Source organism: Neovison vison, chromosome X (genome assembly GCF_020171115.1).
Source record: "Neovison vison isolate M4711 chromosome X, ASM_NN_V1, whole genome shotgun sequence".
Classification (NCBI taxonomy): Eukaryota; Metazoa; Chordata; class Mammalia; order Carnivora; family Mustelidae; genus Neogale; species Neogale vison.
Genome location: NC_058105.1, coordinates 128,245,798 through 128,269,861, shown reverse-complemented (window position 1 = coordinate 128,269,861; position 24,064 = coordinate 128,245,798). Strand labels below are relative to the sequence as shown.

At 41.8% G+C, this 24,064-nt stretch overlaps 1 protein-coding gene across 4 annotated transcripts in view; it reads right to left on the bottom strand.

The window, feature by feature from the left end:
- Nucleotides 1-14,230: 14,230 nt before the first annotated feature.
- The window catches only part of NLGN4X (neuroligin 4 X-linked), a 296,617-nt gene continuing 286,783 nt past the window's right edge, over nt 14,231-24,064 (bottom strand). For all 4 annotated transcript variants that reach the window (XM_044235128.1, XM_044235127.1, XM_044235126.1 and 1 more), the window contains one exon: nt 14,231-15,789. In XM_044235128.1, the coding sequence (XP_044091063.1) occupies nt 14,940-15,789 (850 nt within the window). In that variant the 3' untranslated portion in view covers nt 14,231-14,939. The remainder of the gene's footprint in view (nt 15,790-24,064) is intronic.

The window sequence follows — 24,064 nt, the reverse complement described above, 5'->3', positions numbered from 1 at the left end:
CCTCCTGCCCATCCCCATCACTCAGGACTTCCTTCTTTCCTTACCTCCTGCCCATCCCCATCACTCGGGACTTCCTTCTTTCCTTACCTCCTGCCCATCCCCATCACTCGGGACTTCCTTCTTTCCTTACCTCCTGCCCATCCCCATGACTTGGGACTTCCTCCTTTCCTTACCTCCTGCCCATCCCCATCACTCAGGACTTCCTTCTTTCCTTACCTCCTGCCCATCCCCATCACTCGGGACTTCCTTCTTTCCTTACTTCCTGCCCATCCCCATCACTCGGGACTTCCTTCTTTCCTTACCTCCTGCCCATCCCCATCACTCAGGACTTTCTTCTTTCCTTACCTCCTGCCCATCCCCATCACTCAGGACTTCCTTCTTTCCTTACTTCCTGCCCATCCCCATCACTCAGGACTTCCTTCTTTCCTTACCTCCTGCCCATCCCCATCACTCAGGACTTCCTTCTTTCCTTACCTCCTGCCCATCTCCATCACTCAGGACTTCCTTCTTTCCTTACCTCCTGTCCATCCCCATCACTCAGGACTTCCTCCTTTCCTTACCTCCTGCCCATCTCCATCACTCAGGACTTCCTTCTATTTTCATGTCCTGTCCACCCCCATCACTCAGGACTGCCCTTGACTCTTATGAAAGTCCTCATCTCCTAATGAGACCCCTTCTGTCTAGAAAACTTCCTCCTCCCTGACCCTAAAGATGGGCTTCTTTCCACCCTTCTGACTAGACTGTCCCATGCTCCTGGGCAGTTCTTGTCTGAGTATGCCTACCATACACCTGCTTTTTTCATCACCATATAACCTGTACCATCCAAAAAATGTGGTTCTTTCCCCTTTTTCCCATTGTTTGCTTTCTGAGCTGAAAAGTCAGGTCTTCTCTTGGAAACCAAGAGATGCATCCCAGAAGCTAACAGGAAATCAGGCACCTAAAAATCACTACATAAATATCCCCTGAGTAGGCCACATTTCCAAACAAGCTTTTGGTACAAATCATTAGCACTTCAGGACATTAAGTCTCATGAGCCGTTAAAAATAAGAACATGTCCTAAAGGATCACCAGTGTAAAGATGTTCTAACACAGTACAGAATTATTTTAGTGGTGCCATGAAATACATTTCAAGATAAAATAGAACTTCAAGGGGGATTTCCAGTGAAAAATGTAATAAAAGCTGAGCAGTGGAGCTCTTAGGGATCATGACGTTATAGGATGCAAAACTCCTTTGTCCCAGTTGAGGGTCTAACATCGTATAATTCACGTTGAAAATGATCTATCTGTGCATATAGTCCTCCGCTTGTTATTTTGAAATGATTACATTTTCCTAGAACTAATTTTACCAGCCCTGAGTATAGTAATTCCCCGATTTGTATGAAAGCCATGGAAATTTCCCTAGTTTGAGATGCTGCAAATTCCCCGTGTACGGTACACATTTTCAGGGGATGTACCATGAGTCCAATAACTTGAAAAGAATGGATGTTCTTCTACTCTTGTCAGAATTTCTGGTTTGCTGCTGATTGAGAGCAGAATACGGTTAGGTTAACTGCTTGATTCCCCCCACCCTGGGAGAGGGTAATGAGAGAAGGTAATGAGAGAAGTAATCACAGACCCAGAAGGGATTCTGCAAATACTATGGACTCACCGTCTTTAAAATAACCTCAACTATCAGGTGGTGGACTATGAGAGCGGGGTGGTGAGGAGTGCTTTAGGCAGCTTTGGGAAGGACTGATAGGCAGCCTTGTTACCCAAAAGTGTTTGCAGGCTGTCCACCTGGTTCCTGGGCCACACCATCCACTGGCCCTCTCTGGACACAGACCACATAGCACCACCTACTGGACCCCTCACACCACAGGTGTGTTCTTCCTCTTGTGTAAGCAGTCCATCTAGTTATCATGGGGCATATACAGGCAATGGAACTATAGGGAACCCTCACTAGATTGTTAATATTTGTGCCATTTAATGGCGTTGCTATATTATGGCCCTAAAAATCATATGAGGAAGAAAGGAAAAATCCCTCAGTGACGTGTCCAAGTTACGTGTAGGACGTGGGGATGGAAACCAGGGTGATAGAGTTAGTTCCCTCACCTCGCACAAAATACCGTCTCTCAGGGAGAGAAGATGTGAATGGAGTTCAGGGTCACGGTATAATTTTCATGGAAGGACACCGTTTCAAAGCTCTCTGATCAACACCATTGCAAGAATCTGTGACGCGTTAGTAAAACGTGTGTATATATAGACACATGGGTATGCGCACATACAGTAAAATTCACACAAGTATATTATTTATGCTTATAATCATATCAGATGCAATAATTTATATTATATATGTACGTAAAAATATGACAAATGTACAGTTATGTTTTGCAGACTCTATCATCAGACACATCTTCTTAACCATTTATAATACAGTGTGTATGTCTGTGTGTGTGCGGCCTTAGCCAGTAAAAATATTTTGTAAAGCAAGAAGCAGAACTGACCTTTGGTTGTCCCCCCAAAGCTGGAAGAGATGTAAATCCAGCCAAACCAGGGAAAGTTGACCTTGATGCTATAACCTTTTTTTCATTCACAAGGAATGGCCTTGGTGTCTCTGGCATAACAACGTGTAAAGGAGAGACTGGCCACAGTGGATATCCACTCCTACGTAACTTGGTATCGGTTTGGTCAAAGATGGGGACATGACACCATGACCTAGACCATGGTTATCCAACCCGATGCCAATATTAACCCACGAACCATGCATCCCAAGAATAGTCTTTTGTCTTATTTGTGGAGGTTTCAATGCCGTGGAAATAAAGGATAGAGATTGTGTTTGTCCTAAGGTCATTCAAGCGGATGAAGTAAAAATTTGTGTTCAAATACTACGTGCAACATTTGCAAGACAAAATCAGAAAAAATAGACAATTGTTATGTTTCAAAAGAGAATCTTCTATGCCCTACCAGCCTTTTTCTCCCCATCAATGATCAGTTATGAGTACGCATATATAGAATGCATATATGTGCATGTAATATATACTGTATACTATGTGTCTAATATTGTGTATATCATGCATGGTATATGTATATAATATTGTATATATACCATAGTGTATAGTATGGTCTATATTGTATACATAATATACTGTATGTGCATCATTTTCTGATGCAATCATAAATATATTTCACTTACTTGAAAAATATGTGTACTTCTTAGTCTGTGCTAGGTGCGGGCTCTTGAGATATATTAACTCATTTAATCTTCAACAACTCCACATGGTAGGGACAAGTTTCACTCCCATTTTACAGATGAAGAAATTGAGATTCTAAGAAATTAACTATTTCTGAGGCTACATAGTCAATAAACAGAGAGTTAGGAGTTGGACCTTGGCAGGCTTCTCCTATTTTGTGTTGTGTATATATATGCAATATAAAGGGCCATAATAGCATTTTATGTATCTAATTATATATATAAGTATATATAACAAAATAAAATTTTTATAATTATATATAAATATAACTAAAATTATATAATAATAAAATATGTAATTATATACAATATATAGCCATAATAGAATTCTATATAGTTATATATAAAATAATACTATAAATAAAATTATATATAATAAACCATAACATATCTTCATAAAATTTTATATAAGTATATATAAAATAATACAATAAATAAAATTATATAATAATAAAATATGTAATTATATATAATATATAGCCATAGTAAAATTCTATATGACTATATATAAAATAATATAAACAAAATTATATATAAATATGTAATTATATATTACATATAACCATAGTAAAATTCTGTATAATTATACATAAAATCATAATATAAATAAAATTATATAATAAAATATGTAATTATATATAATACATAGTTCTAATAAAATTCTATATAATTATATACAAAATAATAATATAAATGAAATTATATATGATAATAAAATATATAATTATATATAACATATAGCCATAATAAAATTCTATGTAATTATATAAAAATAATATAACCAAAATTATATATATGTTTAACAGTCAGTGTGATACTAAGATATGTATCTATAGACACTCTTACACATGAATATATATGAAGACTCAATACTGATCAAAAAATTGAAGGGAAATTTCCAATAACTTTGTGTTCCCCCAAATCTTGGGAAATTGCCCAAATATTACATTTTTCAATGTCATCCCTTCCTTTTATCCTCTGAAGGCTATTAGTAGAATTTAAATGGCCCCACAAGGCATGCGTGCAGGTCCACTTGTGTGGTCATTATGGGAAGGTAATCCTAGCTAGTTCTCCCCACCGCTGACATCCCGGGTTCTGTGAGCTGCAGACCCACCGTGTCTCAGACACCCGAACCCACTAAGTGCCCCTTTGTTTTTGCGTTAGCTCCTTCCCTACATCAGGTTCAGTATGATTTCCTAAATGTGCTCATGTTCTGTTTCCCCTTATGGTGTGTCCTCAGGTGTCCTACGTGCTATTTTCCCCAATGTGTGATCAACAGGCATCGTCTTCCATTTCTCGCAAATTCCCCCCCAGGACCTGGCGGTGGGCTCGCTCCAAAGGTACCAAATGAGTGGAGAAAAATGAAAGCACCCAAGGCCTGATTGATACGCAGAGTTACTAAGAGGCCAGCAGGAGAGACGGTGAATGCTCTTTGCAGAGAGTCTAGAGATAAACCTGTTTAGGAACCACGTGCCCCTGGAGCCTTTGAGAGCTGTAGGACTTTATAAAAAATGCTTAAACCTGCAATTTTGCTTTATCTTTAACTGGACCTGGGGAAGCAAGCAGGTCTAACACCGTCCCTTGTTAGCAGATAAATGCCTAGAAATTAAGAGCTTGGTCTGAGGTCACTTGACCTTCATTCGGCCAGAGCTGGAGAGAAGTCATGGTCATGTGATTGTGTCTCACAGCCCGGGGGTGTTACCCTCTAATTGCCAACTCATGCTCTGCAGGTTAATTAACCCTCATCCTTAGCACAACATACAAGTCCTTCCCTTAGCGGGTTGAGTGTAACTTTCTTTCCTTTGTTGCAAAAGGAAGAGGACTCTTATGTTGCTCATGGATGTAGCTCTTTGTGGTCACACATGGATTAAAATGTATCCTCTAGGGTGGCCTTTAGTTACAATTCTGCAACAACGTGTGGGATCTTAAAATCGTCATCATTCCTCCGCAATCGCAACTTTAAAAAAGACCATTGAGACCGCTCGTTACGACTGGCGTCCATTGCAACCAAGAAACGTAGCAAATATGCTCTTTATCTTTGATTTTTCCAAACTGTAGCTCAATCGTAAATACAGGTGTCCATGTATTTTTTTTTTCTTTTTTCCCCCCTAACCTTGCTCTTTAAAGATCATACGGTCTCTACCTTGTGCATCAAGGCACAAGCTAGCAGGTGATTTTCGACTGAAAACATGCATACTAAAAGGAGACATTATTCTTTTGTAGAAAAAGTAGTATTTCCTATTATTCCAACAACCGATCCTTGATGCTGTATTTTCTTTGCAAGAGACTAGAACAAACACATGATTTTCTTTTTTTTTTTTTTGCATTAAAATCTCAGAGGTGTTTGCCCCGACCACAAACTGCATGATCCTTTCTCTTTGACACACGCCTTTGCAGAGGGCTGTGCACCCCCCATCCCTTCCCATAAATAAAAGTACCGGCAATGTTCCCTCACTTCTAATTTCCTCTCCTAGGTCCTGCCCTTGAGCTCAAGATGATAGTCCTAAGTGTTTCATTCAACACCCTGCAGTGGAGATAAAGCCTAAAGGGGGGAAAGGAGGGGCCATGGGAACCTATAAAGCCCAGAAAACAGTGCTTGGGCTGCGAGGAACAATGGTTTATAACAAGGTTTGGCTTTGGTCTTGGAGGTGATTCCAAGGAAAAGGGAGCCATGTAGGAAAAGGGTTCCTGCATGCAGAATAGGAAACTTGCATTAGGAATGTTCCCTCTTCAGGGACTTCTCTCTCTCTCTCTGTTTCATCCCTCCTTCCCTCCTTCCCCTCCTTGGGCTATATGGTTTTTTTGTTTGTTTTGTTTTGTTTTGCCTAATCATGTCATTTTGCATTTGACTTCATATTGCTAGTGCAGTGACCAACCTTGTCCACTGTCTTTGACCTCACCTCTATGCACAACACACCCATCCTGGATTCTCCGTCTATCTTTGCGGGGAGAGGATCTCTTCGATCTGAACAAGCACCATGCATATTACTGTCACCATTATTACTCGGTGAAGGAAGCACTGAGCTTTTTATTTCTGGGGAACCCATAGGCTGTGCCCATGGGGAAAAATTAGGGGTAAGGAATTCACGCTTTAACCAGTCACTGGAGTTAAGGAAGCAGACACAGGGAGAATGTCTGATCCATTTCTCTGATAAGACCGATAAGAAAGGAAATAGGACGAATAACAAAATAGGCAAAAAATCCAAGGGCTGCCCCAAATGACTTGATTTCAAGAGAAAGGCTACAACATTCAGCCATGCAGACCCATAGGAAGAGCTCAACCATCTACAAGGAGAAAAGGTAGCCTAGGCTCAAAATACGCACTGTTCCTCTGTTAAAGGGATCCCTAGGATGTTGGCTTTTAATTCTATCAGGGGCTCACATAATGAAAGTCAGATTCCCAGAAATACGGCACGATGTCGTTCCAACATTTCTGTCAATGGGAGCGAGCATTAATGCATGTGACGTTACACGGGAGAATTAAATGTGAGCCCCTTTATGGTTTGCCGGTGCAAACACCGTGCCGAGGATCCGTACATTCTGGGAATCTTGGCTCCAAAGGGCATACAATTTCTACTATGTTATTGTCCCCAGGCATGCAGCGTTCAAAGCTCCTTGGAGGACCAAGGTCAACGTGGGGTCTAATTTTCATGGCTCGCAAGTGAAAGTCATCATTCCTCTGATTCTGTGCGTTAAATACCAACAAGGAGAGCATAATTCTGAAGTTTCAGATCATCTCCTAGATTACGGTCATCTGCTAATTTATTATTATTTTTCCATAAAACGAATGCAGCTGTTTTTCTAGCACAGAAATCACCCAATACTCTGATACTTTTTTTGCAGAGAAGAGGTGAATTGTTGCTTGCCCTGGTCGTTCCCCACCCCCACCCCCAGCATAATTCATTTAAGATACAAACTTTCCGCTCTGCACATTATCTGTAATGTAGATACATTGTATCTACATTAACATGTAATGTAGATACATTGTATTTACATTAACAGAGAGGCACCTGTTAAAATGCTGGTCTGTGCCTTATGTCTGTGTTAGCATGTCAGATACATTTGTATCGATTACAAAGCGATTTGGAAGACTAGGTTAAAATTGTCCTTTGTGGAGTTGCACTGTTCCATTTAGGTCTAAAATAAAACTGTGGCCAGTGGGTCCCCAAGGCAATCAGATGTCCTGCTAATTTTTTTTTTCTTTTTTTTTAAATTTTAATCAGGACGATGCCAGTTCCTGGGATCGGGCCACCGTCACGTGTTAGTGACATGATGCACCTGAGTCACACACTACATACATCTGGGAAGTGGGGTTCCCCCTGCACGTTGACGGGGACAGCTCAGGGGCATTGTGACTATAATTCCTATGTGCTGAGGCCACACGTGGCTGGGAACGGGCTTCTCCGTGCTTTCTCAGCACTCAAATGTGGCTTCCTTCAGAAATGGGTTTTATCACGCGCACGGTAAACATCCCAGAGCAGGCCGCGTCTCCTTCTTGCGTTAGACATGACTTACACCGTTTCCTCGTGGACCTCCGTCTCCTTTATGTTCTCTTACCTTACTGGGCCAGGTTTCCCGTTGTACATCCGTCCATTCGGGGGAGAGGCAGCTGCAGCGGGCGTCTAAAAACATTATTTCAGCGAAATGAGATCCCAGTGATTAATAAACCTAAAATTGTAAGGAAGACAATAGGGGAAACTGATAAATTAGGCTTTTCTTGAAAAAAAAAATAAGGCAATTTCCTACAAAACTGTATAGGCATCAGGATGGGTGTCTGGATGTATGTGTCGGGGGGTGTTCTATGAGACGGTGTTTTACATGAAAAGAATTCTAAAATTTAAAGCTATCTGTTTTTTTTTTTGTTTTTTGTTTTTTGTTTTTAAGGACGCCATACCTTTTTTTATTCTGTGACAGGTCTTTGAGGAAGACCACATGAAGTTGTAAAAGTGTGATACTGTCCTCCCCCATGACTCTCTATGCCCTAGGTCACACATTCTGTGTCTTTTTTTTTTTCCCAATTTATTTATTTTCAGAAAAACAGTATTCATTATTTTTTCACCACACCCAGTGCTCCATGCAAGCCGTGCCCTCTATAACACCCACCACCTGCTGCTATCTGTTTTCTCAAGGCAGGGAGAGGCAATGGGTTTTTCTTCTTTTATAGCTTCCCAAATTCCTACAGGAGACCTCCATTTCTCTAATAAGCAAGTACAGAGACGAATATTCAGAACAGATCTTACCACTGAAGCTTTAGAACACTTCCAGGATTTGAAACGAGGCACCATCTGATTTCCCAGTCTCTTAGGGGATATCTTCGGGGCTGTGTATTGGGGTGCCAGAAATGTGTCTCCCATTTCCTTCCTACACCCACTGAGCAGTCAGTTCCAAGTTCCAACATTGAAGACCCAAGAAGGAAGGGCCTACAAGAGTTTTCTTTTCCAAGCTTCTGCCGGCTGAAGCCCCCGGCCATTTTCCCCCAAACCCGGAAGCTCCAAGTCACTCCTATTAGGAACGACGGATCCCCCACAACAGGTGTGAAGACTTTGCTTTAAAGCTTTAATCCCCGTGTTCCCTCCAGCCAACTGCTTCCACACTTTGGCCAAATAGGAACGAGCTGGCAGCCTTCCCCGTTTTCCCTAAAGCCCTTGCCTTGAGGAAACACAATTATTTTAGGTTTTTGAAGTACGCGGATAGCCGTTTTATGGAAAGTTGGCGTCCTAAGAGACCTTTCCCAATATAAATATATCCTTTTCTCAAAATAGAATCATGAGAATCTGCAGGGAAAGTGTTGGTTTTGCTTTCCTTGCAGAGTCTAGTTTACGATTTTTTCTTTTCTTTTTTTTTTTTTTTCCTCCTAAGCAGGTGACCCAGAAGAGGGTCAGTGATGAGATCGTTCTGAGGACGTGCTGAGAAGGGAAGAAGAGCCCCACCGTCTGACTGTGTTGAGAGCTTGTCTGATGGATCATGGCTCGGTCATGGTGGGCGCTGCTAAAAATGACCCAATATGCACTTTTATTGCACTCTCTTTGGCGATGACCGGTCTTGACCTGCTCTGCTCCTTTTCCTTCCTGCCTAAAAGTTATCAGTCTGAAATCACCCCGAGAGTTACCGATCCACGACAAAGTCTTGTTGCCTACAACCGTCCTCAAGAGCACCTGCTTGTCTACGCCACGGGAGACCCTCACCTTTCCCGCCCTTGGTGCAAGTGACCAGACTCAGTCTGGACCTCGAAAGTGCCGCCGGCCGCCTCTGACCACTGTGTTCCCCTCCCTGTCTCCACCATCCCCCAGATGATGGCCCTCATTGCTCCTGGCTTCCCGCTGAACACGTCTCACTGCCCCCCTGCCCCAGGAAGCCCCTGACTGGACCATTATGGCTAGATCTGGAGGGAGCGCCCTGGTGGTTGGGCAATCCTTGGAAAGCAGCAAGACCTCCATCGCTTTGAGAGGTTGCTGGACATGGGGAAACTCCAGCCCATGCGTGGTCTCCTGCTGAAACAGCACCTTAGCCCGATATCCGGAACGTTCCCTGAAGGGCGGCGGTGGGGAATGTTATTAAATACGACTTTTAGGTTCACACCCCTTCTGCGCAGTCTTCCGCTGCCTCCTGCTTGGGTTCAGGGCAGTGTGCAAAAGGCCCATCTTGCGATTAGAGGCATTTAGTGAGCTCGATGCTGTTCTGCACCCTTTCCCGGACACACCTTCTCCTCGCCAGCTATGACCACAAAGCTATGGTTCCTCAAATGTCCCTTCTTCTCAGTTCCAAGGTGTACGGCTGACCTCCCTGAGCCCTCGACATCCCTGTGGAGCCCCATGGACCCACACTTAAACTTGGAGACACGGGGTCCCCGTACTTCCATCTTCCACACCTCCTTCGTGTTTCCAACCTGGGGTATGGTCATGCTGGGTAAAGGTTTGCTGACTGAATAAACGACCTGGGGAATCAGGTGAATGAGGGAATGCACACATTTTTAGCACTTTCCGAGTTAGAACGGTCAAAAATGCATCCAATGGTGGAAAACCAGTGACTTCCTCTACCTAAGACTCACTAAAGATTTGATTTGATTTGATTTTAAATTTTTAGATTTTTTTTTTCAAATTTGAATCCATGAAAATGGCATTTCCATTCTATATATTATGTATACATATATGCATGATGATATATATATTCACATGTATAATACATATAATGTATACGTAGGTGCCATATAAAAAGTCTATAAATATAGAAATGTGTAAATATATCACATACATATTTTATATATTTCTACAAAATATATATGGTTATATAAAAATTAATATCTATAAATCAAATATATTTATGGGAGTATATAAATATTTATATATTTTAGAAAAATATATAAAATACATAAATAACATATTTATATACTCCTATGAGTATATTTAATTTATAGATATCAATTTATATATGACTTATATATAATTTATATATTATATAATGTATTATATATTATATACTATATGATACATATAATATATAAAAAGTAAAAGTATATAGCTATAATTTATATAATTTATTTATTATATTGATTTCATTTATATGTTATATATTATAATATATAATTATATATAAAGTATATACATTACAGATTATGTCATATATTTTATGTATAAAATATATTTATATTATAATATATATTAAATATATAAATTTGTTCAATATGCTTTAAATCTAATAAAATTCATATATTTTACTTTCTATAACTTAAATAATATAATCAGTTTTCATATCTTATATTGAATATATTTATATTATGTTAATGTTATATATATTATATGCATACTTTATATAGAATATGATTATATTATTACTATATATTATATTATTATATGCATTATAATAATATATAATAGGAAATATATGATCATTTCTATTCATTTCATTAATAATGAATGTTATTAAAATGGTATTAATATAATCAGTTTTCATATTGAATATACTTATATATTATATTATACACACTATATAGTGTATATATATACACTATATATATAGAGTATGCTTATATGTTATTATATACACTATAATATATAATAGGAACTATATCATTAATTCCATTAATAATGACTATATTATTAAAAGGGTATTAATATATATGACATGTAATGTCCATGTAATGTCCTGTTTGCCTCACACAGCAAATGGCCTGAATCCATATATAAAAGTATTCCAAGTTCAAACAAAGTCACCAATTTGCTGGGGTTCTTTATGTGATAAAGAACGTTTCGGATTCTCAACTCCCTCTGCTTTCAGAAAGCGGGTAACACAGGTGCCTGACCCTGGGGGCTCTCGGGATCTGTAAAGGGGATAGGAGACGGCCAGATGCATGGTGAGCCCTTGGCAAATTTGCTCTCCCTGGCATGGTGCAGATTTTCTGCCTCTGGAGATTTACTCTGAATTTCTGTCCCTGCAAGATTTACTCAATGGGGCCGTTTGAAAGCTTGTAGGGCCTGATGAGGTGGCCTGGAAGGCCAAAGCCAGTGCCAGGGGAATGAACGAATGAACGGGCAGTGGGAGACGTCACGGATCCCAGTGTTGCCATTCAGAAATGTTTGGGAAACGCAGCATCTTCGTGCAGGATTTCCTCGGCCCTCCAGAGTCAGGGAGGACATCCCCCACGATGACACAAACATTGTGCATGGGAGACCCAGCACGAACCCCATCCACTACCGGTGGCATGGGTCCGTCTCCGTCTGGTGAACCACTGAGCTCGGAAGATGGAAAGGGTCGTTGGAGGTGGGGGAAAGGAAAAGTCAATAAAACAGACCACCTACAACAAAAGAACGGACGCACAATTATTTGCACAAAGCATTAGAAAATACTGTGATATTTTATTATTAAAAATGCTGCTGAAAACTTTATACATATGTGTCCAGCCATATATATCTTCTATCATTACTTAAGGCAAAATCAAAAACAAAATTGCAAAATAATAACCCAAGAAACCATTAAACCCTGCGTGCCTGTGAAGGTCAAGAATAAAAGCCTAGGAAAGGTTCTTTTTTTGTGTGTGGTTTTTTTTTACTTATTTTTTTTCTCATTTTTTTCCTCTTTTTTTTTCACTTTTTTATAGATAGCAAGTATATTTTATTCTCATAGAACTCTATGAAGATTCTATAACTTCTTTCCATGTAGAAATAAGATATCCCTTAAGATGTATTAAATTTCTTTTGATCATATCCTCTGTAAAAGCTAAAGTTATTCACTTAACAAGAACTTTTTTTTTTCCTTATCCAAATGTCACAAGCCTGACAGATTAGTGTGCATATTGCTAGCAGAAGACAGTTGGAAATACTAAACAAATATTGGAATTCACGTTACAAACATACCGGACCCACACGGATGCGAAGCATCACTTCCCACGTCGCTTCACGGAGAGCCTACCTGCCGTACCCAGCTGGGGCATGGGAGGGGGGATACGGAGCTTGCAGAAAATGACCTGACGATAGCTTCAGAAAGTGAGGACCTGGGGGGGGACAGAACTCGTATCCGGGAGAGCCCTCGCTGCAGGATAGGAGTGTGGTTTCACCGTGTGCAAAGTCGGGGTTGAGAGAGTTCACGTAGGCGTATGTACAGAGAACCACCCCTCTTTGGATTTAAACCCAGAGAAATGGCAGGTAGGGTGGTGTCCCTTGTAGGCATGTCTAAGGACATGCCTTTTTCTAGAGGGCGTCTTTGAACACGTCGGTGGAGGTCACTACCATGTTCGTGGAGGGGGGTCCTTTTGCAAAGGTCATGCCGGGTCGAGGGACGAAAGGACCTTGGGCTGTATTGGTGCAGCATCCCCAACTCGGCAAGGACTTTGAAGCCTGGGTTTCCAACACAGCCCCCTTCGAGACCGTATTTTCAAATATCTTTGGCTACTATTTCCCGATGTTGCGATAATTCTTGAGAGCCAGATGACAAAGTCGCCATGGCTACCTGTCCCTTCCACTTTGGGACACTCAAAGCATGCCTTTGGGGGAATTTAAAGGACAGTGGGAACATGGGAAGGTGTCGGAGGGCCGATCTCCAGTCCCCAGCTTGCCCATCGAAAATGGGTGAGGAACCTGCGTTTCTTACCTGGACGGGGAAGGCCATCCTAAGTCCCCCGGGAAACCCATGCAGAGCACTTCCAATGTTCTACCCTTTTCTGGGGGTTTGCCTCCTCTCCGCCATATTCACGGATCTGTGAGTGACACAGAAGCCCACGAAAGACAGGTCTTTCGGACAAGCGTATGTTTTATCCGATAAATGATAGAAAGAATAAAAAAAAAAATCTTGCTCACTGATAAATAAGGGACTTACTGCTTAAACAAAAGCCTTCTGCAGCTGCGGGGGAACACTGAGCCGTATTTACTCGGCAGGGCACGGCCCCGCCAAAGGCAAGCTTTCTTCCCCTTTTGGCAACTTTTCCTGTTCACGACTCTCCCTCAACATATTCAAAGGACCCCAACGACAGACCAAGATCTGTGTTTTGTTTCTCCTGCCGGCGCTCTGGGCGTGCGTGTTTTCTCATTCAGCAGGTTTTAACACACTCCACGCAGGGGATCTGTCCCGGCGTTGCAACTTTAGGAAGGCTCACACACACACACCCGAACATAAAAGTGGCCTCCAACCAGCAGGCTCCTAAGAACGCTGTTGCATGCATCTGTGCAACCCCGCAGAGGGGGAAAAAACCCCACCACGCAGACAGTCTGGGTCCGATGCACGTCCCCACGTCCTCCTGCAAAGGAAACGCATTAGAAAGCCCCACGTCTTGGCTCACCGCAAGGAATTAAGAAGAAAATCGTCCTGCGTCCGGGAGGAAACAGAGGTGAATGACTAATGTGTATATTTATATATATATATATACATACAGACCACAATGAAAAGCACAATGTCGGTAAAAGCTCTTTCAAACGGAAAACACCAATAAAAGCTTTTTTTTTTTGTTGGTCGGTTTGTTGTTGCTGTTTTTTTGTTTTTTTTGTTTGTTTGTTTTGTTTTTGTTTTTTTACCCTCTGTGTGTGTTTTTGTTTAAACTCACAGCTATATACATTTTTTTCTTTTTCTTTTTCTTTTTTTTTACAAAGTTTCTTAAATATAGTTCAGGCTGGCAAAACAGGTTTGCACAGAACTATAGGTATGTTACTACAGAGTCTGCTCTTTTAATAGGAAAATTCTTCTTCTCCTTCTCTCTGGATCACAGCTCCATAGGCAGGGTTAAAGCCCACTGTCTTTCAATCCTTCCGTAGAGCCATCCGTCATATGGCACGTAAAGAACTTTGTGTTTTGTTTTGTTTTTCCATTGTAATTTAAAAAAAAATTTTTTTCTTTTTTAAGTGTCCCTGGCTGAGTTCCCAAAGGGCCAGCTTCTCTCGTTGCATTGGAAACACCCAGGTCCTTGAGAGAGGGCGATGTCCTCGTCACGCTGAACGTTGGCTGGAGGGATGGGGATGTTGACGGTCCTGGAACGGCGATGAAATCATTTTCACATTTCTCAGGGTCAGAAGTTGATCTCGTAATACTGGGAAATGCCCGTGGGATGGGTCCACGGGGGATACGCGCGATGGTGGCCCCGCAGCGTTTCTGTTGTGGTGGTGGTGGTGGTCGTTTCGGTCCTAAGTCAGTGGGATGACAGACATTCCTCGTGGGGAGATGTTGCTTTTCTCTCTTTCTCCCTCTCTCCGGTGGGGAGGAGCCGAGGGCGGGGAAGGGAACCGCACAGCTATACCCGAGTGGTCGAGTGTCCGTGGGGGAGATTTGTACTGTTTTGTCCTCCGCTGAAGGTGTTGAACGTGTGCAACGGCTGCATGCCCGTCAGTGTGTTGGGAATCATGGTGATGGTGTTTGGTGTCATAAGTGGGATGTCGTCCGGAGACCGGCGCAGGGTCAGGGTGTAGTCCGGGGGACAGGTTAGCCTCAGAGTGTCGTGAGCCTGAAGGGACTCACACTCGTGGTCATGCTCCAGCTGCTTCATCTGCAGCGACATGATCTCCTCGTTCTGGATGTGAGCGATGTCGTTGGTCGTGTTTCTCTGGGGGCTGGGGCGCCGGTGTGTCTCGTGGCGCCTCTTGTCCTTCTTGTAGTACAGAGCCGCAAAGGCCAGGATGTTGAGGAAGAGCAGGGAGGCCCCCACGGCGATGGTGACGCTGAGTTCGGTGGAGTAATCCCGTTTGGTTTCGATGAGGACGGTGGTGTCCTCGGGCCCCGTCTTGTGAGGGTCCTTGGAATGTTTGGGGTTGTTGGCAGGAGTGATGGCCGGGCGTTTGGTGGTGGGCCAGATCTTGGCGGGAGACCGCCGGGTGCCATAGGGGAACGAGGTCATGTCAGGAGGGGGGACCTTGGTGGTCGTGGACACATACTGGAAGATCTCATTGAGGTTGTGCAGGTGGGGAACCAGTTCCAGCCAGAAAGCCACCTTGGTAGCCCGGTAGTGATCTCTCACTCTGGGCTTTAGCCCAATATGCAGATAGAGCTGGTCTTTGGGGTTATACTTGGACCACGCCACTTCCTCGAAGCGATTGGGTTTTGTGTGAATGAACTTGGTGTCCTGAGGAACAGGCTGGTTCGGGTCACTGGGGGCAGAAGAGAGAAGAAAAGAGAAAGGTCACACTCTTTGACAGGGGACAAGTCAACCTCCTCATCAAATACCACAGGGAATGACAACCGGGGAACCACACCTGTTTACCGATGAGCACCAGGGACCCGAGAACCCACAGACTCCTTTGGCTGTAATCCACACGTGCTCACCATTTTATGTTCTCATTAACATTCTCTCCCTTCCCTTGATGTTAAACATCATTCCTGATGGTGGACGTACAGCATTTCCCTAACATTTGTACTATTTTTTGAGAAGATCAAATGCTCTTCAACCAGGAAAAGGTGAAAAAAAAATGGGTGTAGGAAGTTTTATAGGATTTTAAGTGTAGCTACTTTTACGCCATAAATCTGAACAAATTCTTTCCCCCCACACAGGGACATTTGGCAATATCTGGAGACATGTTGGGTTATCATGGGTGGAGAGAAATGTCATGAATGCGTGGAGGGTTGGGGGGCACTGTTCAACATTCTCCCGTGCCCAAGAGTCCCCCCACACAAGGAAGTCTCTTGTCACAAATGCCAATAGTATTGAGGCTCAGAAATCCTGACTTGGAGGCCATTGTTCAAAAACTAGGCATTCTCTTTCTTGCTCAAGAGTGGCGTCTGCGCCTGGGTGGCTCAGTGGGTTAAGCCACTGCCTTCGGCTCGGGTCATGATCTCGGGATCCTGGGATCGAGTCCCGCATCGGGCTCTCTGCTCAGCAGGGAGCCTGCTTCCCTCTATCTCCCTCTCTGCCGGCCTCTCCATCTGCTTGTGATCTCTCTGTCAAATAAATAAATAAAATCTTACAAAAATAAATAAATAAATAAATAAATAAATAAATAAAGAGTGGCGTCTGCAGTAGATGAATACACATTGGAGGCTGAATAAGTAAAATGTATGTTAAAAGTCAAATTAAAAACAGGCTTTATGATCGCAAAATGTGAGTCAGTAGTAATAGGCGTCATGTGTTTGCTCTCTGTCTGAAAGAGGGATACTTATATACTTGAGAACCTGTTGAAGGCTGAGCCACCTAGAGATCAAACCATATTCCATTAGTTCTAAGAATCTTGATAAGATCACACTTTAAGATACGGCGAGGTTAACGTGTTTAAGAGAAGTAACACTCGGTACCAGAAACCGAGGGGTTCTGCAGACGGTAAGTGCACCGGGCCAATTTTGGAACCTGAGATTTTTTCCTATTGTTCACATAAGTGAGCCCAGGAGAAAAAGAATCGTCAAAATTAAAGGATAATGCACAGCACGTGGTACTTTAAGCATCTTTGCCACTTATTTTCTTAATAGAACAACCAACCTCCCCAACATATTGTATTCTCATTTCTTCCATTTATTTTTAGGGTTGGTCAAGCAAAATATAAAAACGTACTCCATCTTAATGCTTATTTGTTTCGAGAACGTTGAGGTTATGCATGGCACAATGTCATGTGGTGGACAGCCCTGGGCATTCCGACATCATGGAGAAGCCAGGACAAGCTGGGACCGGCACACCCACGTTGCTTGCCCTGGGTGTTCGAACTTCTGCTTTGCAGGCAACAGCTTCTTGGCAGCATTTATAAACCCATGTCCAGCCCCTGCCTCTCAGCTCACATGCCAGAAGACTGGGGGACCGAAGGTCCTCCCTGAAGACCTCAAGCCCACACATGTGGCCCTGCCTTGTGTGGGATGCAAACAATAGAGTGATCAACGGGGACAGCGTCTGCTAAGGGAGAGACCTTTGCCCTCAGTGCAAGGTTGTCCAAAGCATTTCCATGCATTAAGCTCTGCAGCTGTCCCCCTTTACAGGCGTGAAGTCGTGAGCAAACTTGTAAGCCTCTTTGGGGCTCATCGTCTTCATCTATAGAATGGGTGAAAATACTGGGATTGGAAGTAAGTGATGGAGGTTAAGGAATCACTACAAAGTGTGGTGCAAATAGGGACAACTTAACAAATATTGCCCCCTTCTGCCAATATGTAAAGTGGAATATCTACAAATTGCTTAGGGACAGAGGACTATAAAGTATTATACTGTAATACCCACAGCACGCACTGTATACTATATCCTGTATATAGTGCATGCCAGATGAACGTGTACTTTATACCACAGTATATACGGTATACTATACACTGTGCATGGTATTTACCGTATACCACAATAAATATGGTATACTATACACTGTGCATATTTACTGTGTACCACAGTATATACGGTATACTATACACTGTGGATACTGTATACCACAGTATATATGGTATACTGTAAAATGTTCATAGCATTTACTGTATATTATAGTAAATATGGTACACTATACACTGTGCATATTTACTATATGCCACAGTATATACGGTACAGTATACACTGTGCATATTTACTTTATACTGCAATATATATGGTATACTATAAATATGTGGCTATTACTGTATACCACAGTATATACGGTATACTATACACTGTGCATGGTATTTACAGTATACCACAGAATATACGGTATACTATACTATACACTGTGTGTGGTATTTACTATATACCACAGTATATATGGTATACTATACACTGTGCATATTTACCGTATACCACAGTATATCCAGCATACTGTATACAGTGCACATGATATATGATATTATTTATGGTATACTATTTTTGTATATTGCATATATTACAAATCATAGCATATACAGTGTGTTAGGAACGTGGTATACTGTGCATAGTATTTACTGCCTGCCACAGTATATACGGTATACTACACACTGCACATATTTACTGTTTACCACAGTATATATGGCATACTATATTTGTATATTGCATATATTATAAATCATAGCATATACATAGTATATTAGGTACACAGTATACTGTGCATAGTATTTACTGTATACCAAGGTATATATATATTGTAGTATATTATAAATCATAGCATATACGACCTATTATATACTGTCTATAGTATACATTGTATCAAACTATACTGTATACCACAGTATATATGGTATACTATACACAGCACAAGATACTGACTGTATACCACAGTATATATAGTATACTGTATTTGTATATGACATATATTATGAATCATAGCATATACAGTGTGTTAGGTACATGGTATACTGTACATAGTATTCACTTCATGCCATAGTATATACGGTATACTATGCACTGCATATATTTACTGTATACCAAAGTATATATAGTATACGGATTTGTATTGTATTCTAAATCATAGCATATACAATCTACTATATACTGTCTATAGTTTACGCTGTATCAAACTACACTATATAACACAATATATATGGTATACTATACACAGCACATGATACTGATGTACACCACAGTATATACAGTATACTGTGTTTGTATATTGCATATATTACGAATCATAGCATTGGCAGTAAATCATATACTATCTATAGAGTACATGGTGTAAAAGCATACTGTACACCACAGTATATGAGGTTCACTGTATACTGTACATAGTACTTACTCTGTACCATAGTATATATGGTATACTGTATTTGTATATTGTATGTTTATAAATCATAGCATATATAATATAGATATACTGCCTATAGTATACATTGATAAAAGTGTACTGTACACCACAGTATATGTGGTATAGTATACATAATATTTATTGAATGGTATACTGTATTTTTATATTGCATATGCTATAAACAATAGCATATGCGGTATATTATATACTGTCTATAGTATACATTGTATAAAAATACTGTATGCCACAGTATCTTATACACTGTGAATAGTATATACTGTATACTATAGTTTATATGGCATACTATATACAGTACATAGTCTGGATTGTATATCACAGCATATATGCTATCTATAGTATACATTGTAGACAATTATACTTACACCATAGTATATTATGTACTATAGATAGCATGTACTGTATACCACAGTATATACCACAGTATATACTGTATGTTATACAGCACATATAGTATATAATCTATCCCACATTATATCTGGTATACCATATAGTATATACTGTATAAAAGTATATGGTAGCTTTATAGTACAATATATACTGTATGAATATATATTGTATACCATAGTATACACTGCTAAAATGTACTATATATGTAGATATCTATATATGATATGTAGATATAATTATAAATGTGGTATATAGGAAAAGAAATTTTTACCTTTTAACTGAAGACACACTCACTGCAGTGCTTTTATTTTACTAATGGGATTAAGAAAATAAAACAAAATTATAGGTCCCCATGTCATGAGTTTTCTTATTTATGTGTTCATTTATAAGCATTAATCGATTTAAAAATAATTTTTTTATCTCTTTACAATTCTTACAATGTTTCATAAAAATGTTTGCTTCCATAGAGCACCTCATGTTTCCTTTTTTTGAGTTTTCTGGAATACATTTTTGAAAAAATTCCTGTTTAATTGGAATCTGCCATGGAAACAGTTGTTATTGATTTTTATTGTTCTAAAAGCAAAGAAAGGTGGTGAGGATTCCTACTATTTTTCCATCGATCTGATTTCACTGAATTGGGTCTATTAGCTGCGTGGACCTTTTATTAAGCAGGGGGCATCTAGGAAAGAGAGCGTTCTGTTCATGTGGGATATTGGACTATTTTTGTTGAAATTCAGTGTGCTTTTGAAAGGTAAAGAAACACGTTTATTTTGTTCTCAAAGAATAGAGCAGAGGATTTTGAAAATCCAGATAAGTAAGCTTTAGCCTGATACAATCTATCTATTAAAGCTCTTGGAGATGCACAGTCAGACCCCTTAACCCAATATAAACTCACAGAGCTCAGGAAAGTCCATCTTTTTTTTTTTTTTTTTTTTTTTTTTTTTGGTCAAATTCTCCAAACACAACAAGACCTCTAAGTGGGATAAGAGTGTCTTGCCTTTTAGACCTGACTTCCACCAGCGGCACGTTTTAATTTCCATAAGTAAAATTAAAGATCATAATGATTAAGGATAGAATGAAATGGACGTATCTTCTCTCCCTAGTAAAATCCCCAGGGCATATACCTGTATCTCCATTTCCCAGCACCTGAAACACATTTCCACCTGTCATCATTGGGGACATCCTTCTGGTAGGGAATAGTCAAGTGCATTTCTAAGCTCTCGTGATCCATTTTATTTGCTAGAGACAGACAATATGGTCTCTTTAAAAGTAGCGGTAAACTCTCCGAGAGGCTCTTCTTGATGGTGGAAGGTCCCCCTTCCACCTAACATCATGTGGTAGCTGACTATCTGCTACTAGACCTTTCAAAAGAAGACCACCCATTATGCACCAAGAAAATGGGTCCAATGACACATGTCCCCCTACACACCAGGTGGAGATGTTCCTTCATTCAGCTTAAATTGTGTTTTGGCAGGAAAGGTGTAGGCTGCTCTCCCTAAGCCATCCACCCTAAGTGCCTCTCGCTTTAGGTTGAATACAAATTCATCCCAGGATAACCAACAAAATCGAAAGTCATGGCCTCTGAGGCAGACTGACACCGATGTCCTGAGAACAAATCCAAGAATTGAAATCTGTGTTGGTTGCCTTGGGCCACCAACTTCCATTCTCTCAACTCTGATACCATTTCAGTAACCCTTCCATGGACAAGGCTTCATCTGGTTGTCCCAAACGCTATTTGTTGCAATGTGTTCTATAGAGATCAAGTCTCCCTTGGTGTCCCCGTTATTGGCACTTCCCACACAGGACGCAAACCAAATCAGTGTTTGGTCCACGAGTACCTGGGTTCTACGGACTGGGTGAGTCTCGTGTTCCCAAAGATGTAGATGACACAGAGGGCGCTTCTTCCTCATGCTCTGTAAACCTTGGAATTCATTTTAGATGTTCACTTCTCTTTGATCAGAACTTTCCACATCAGCTTTATTTGTAGACTCGTACCTGTCTTGACCTAGGCTGTTGTTTTTCCAGCCCTGTTTGGGGCGAATCTTCTAACCCAGATCACGGAAACAGCCTCTAAGCTCTAAGGAACTCTCCTCTCTCCTTCCTCTCTCTCTCCTACGTTCATACTCCCAACATGAGTCTTCTGTGCTTCACCACAAATAAACCATGGAATGTAGACATTAAAACCCAGACAGAAGGTCACAGCCATGAGTTTTGGGTTGTATGACAAGTGGCGCCAGCATTACACGTGCCTGGTCTGACGTGTGAGCACTAAGGACCACGTGTGGTGTCTCGAAGGTGCAGAAGATTGGAAGAAACACCAAAGGAAAATGGGGATGCGTGTCCTGACGCCATGTCCTCGTCTCCCCATAGCAACATGTTGTGATGGACAGATGGCGAGATACTCCCACACAGGACATTCCGTGGCAACCTGCCTACGTGTCTCTATCTTGGGATGGCCATCTTATCAACGTGTCAGACAGATTGGCTTAGAAGTCCCACCTGCTCCATGCTGTCTTGATTCCGTCTGCAATGAATGACCCTCGTTCCCAAGAAGGTGCTAGGCACAGAGACTTGAAATTTGGGGACCAGTGTCCAGTAGAATCTCGGGCACGGAGGGCATTAAAAATAGCATGCAGTCACGGAACGTTGTGGTGTTTTTTAATCCTGGCTCCATCTTTGATAGGTCTTGGTGAAAAGGTCCATTGGGTGGTAGGAGCTCATTCCCATCCCGTGACATTAATTAATTCCATTTATCTTTTTCTCTTCCTTTTTTAAACAGTACAAGAGCATCGGCCTCTGATTCTTTGGCAAGGCGAGAGGCTCTAATGAGAATTTAATGGCTTTGTTTGGATTTTACCAGTTTTTTAATGGTTCAGTTACACGGGGGATGAATGATCCTCGCTTCCCATTTAAGAAAATCATAGGAAGTTCATCTCCAAACACGGAAGGAAAAAAAAGTATGTGGTTTTAACCAAGGTAGGCAACGGCAGTGTGTTTAGATATGATGTTAAGACTGCTGTGTGTGGATGCCAGTGTCCGTGAACGGGCTGGCCATCATTTGGGATGCGGTCCTGTGAGGCTTTCTGCTTCAAGAATGTGACACTTGGCTAGGAAAGGCATCCCATACCTGAGTTCAGGGACACAACGGGGCATTATACTGCCTTTCACAGAGCTGATGTTTGACGTGTTCCCCCTTGACATCAACACAGGCTGAAATGCTCACCCCCAGTCCCTCAGAATGGGGCCTTCTGTGGAAATAAGGCCATGGCAGATGGCATCCATCAAGATGGGACAGAGAAGATGGGACTTCTAAGAGGCAATCTGACCGACACTTTGTTGAAAAGACGGGCATGTAAAGACAGAGAGACCCAGGAGGGCTGGCCTGGGAGGCAGATGCAGGAATGGGAAGGACGTCGCTGGACAGCCATGCCAAAGACACCTGCCAAGCACCAGCAGCTAGGAAGTAGCGTGAAACCTTCCCGTAGAGGTTTTAGAGGAAGCTTGGCTCTGTGAACACCTGCATTTCGGACTTCCAGCATCCGAACTCTGAGGCAAGATATTTTTGTGGTTTGAATCGACACCGTCTGTAGTACCCAGTTTTAGGAGCCGCAGGAATGGTATAATAATGCAAAACAAGGATGGTATAAAAATGCTTGTGAACATGACCTCAGCCATGTCCTTGTCGAAGAGAGAATTTTCAGGCGACAGGCCAGCAACTTTCCCAAAGGTCCACACATCCTCTGGTCCCTCCCCCCCCATCCCCAAACGAGAATTTCTTAGACCAAACTGGTCACATCTGACAGTTCCAAGTGTGTGTCCGTGCCACACACTTGCCACTCTATAAGCACGCCGTACTTTTGCTAAGACCACAAAATATTCTGGAACCGCTTGCCGCCCAGGAGTATTGGGGGTCTCCGTAAAGAATGACACCCACTGGAACCCGAAGTAAGCGTGGACGCCCGTGGCATCCCCACAGCTTGTGTCTCGAGCTGCGTAGGGCTCGGGCACTGGGGGGCTGCCACTGGCTGGGAGTCCCAGCCCGACGCCCGGCCCGCCATGGGGTCCTCCTCCAACCCTCGGGACTGTGGGCAGCTCCGAGGTGAATTCTGTGCACAAGGCTCAAGGTTAATGAAGGAAGCAGAGACGGCAGGAGAGAATGACAGCCCATTAGTTTCCACAGTCGTGTTATTAGACAAGAGAAAAATGAAAAGATGATGTGAGGTTTGCTGCTATTTGAAATGTCGGGGAGTCTGTCTCCTTGTTTGCAGAGACGCTGCTCAAGGGTCGCTGGTGGGAACTGTTGTATGTGTGGGTTTATATGGTTTCCACTAACTTGAGCCAATGAGCTTCCCTCTGAGGTTATGTATATATACAA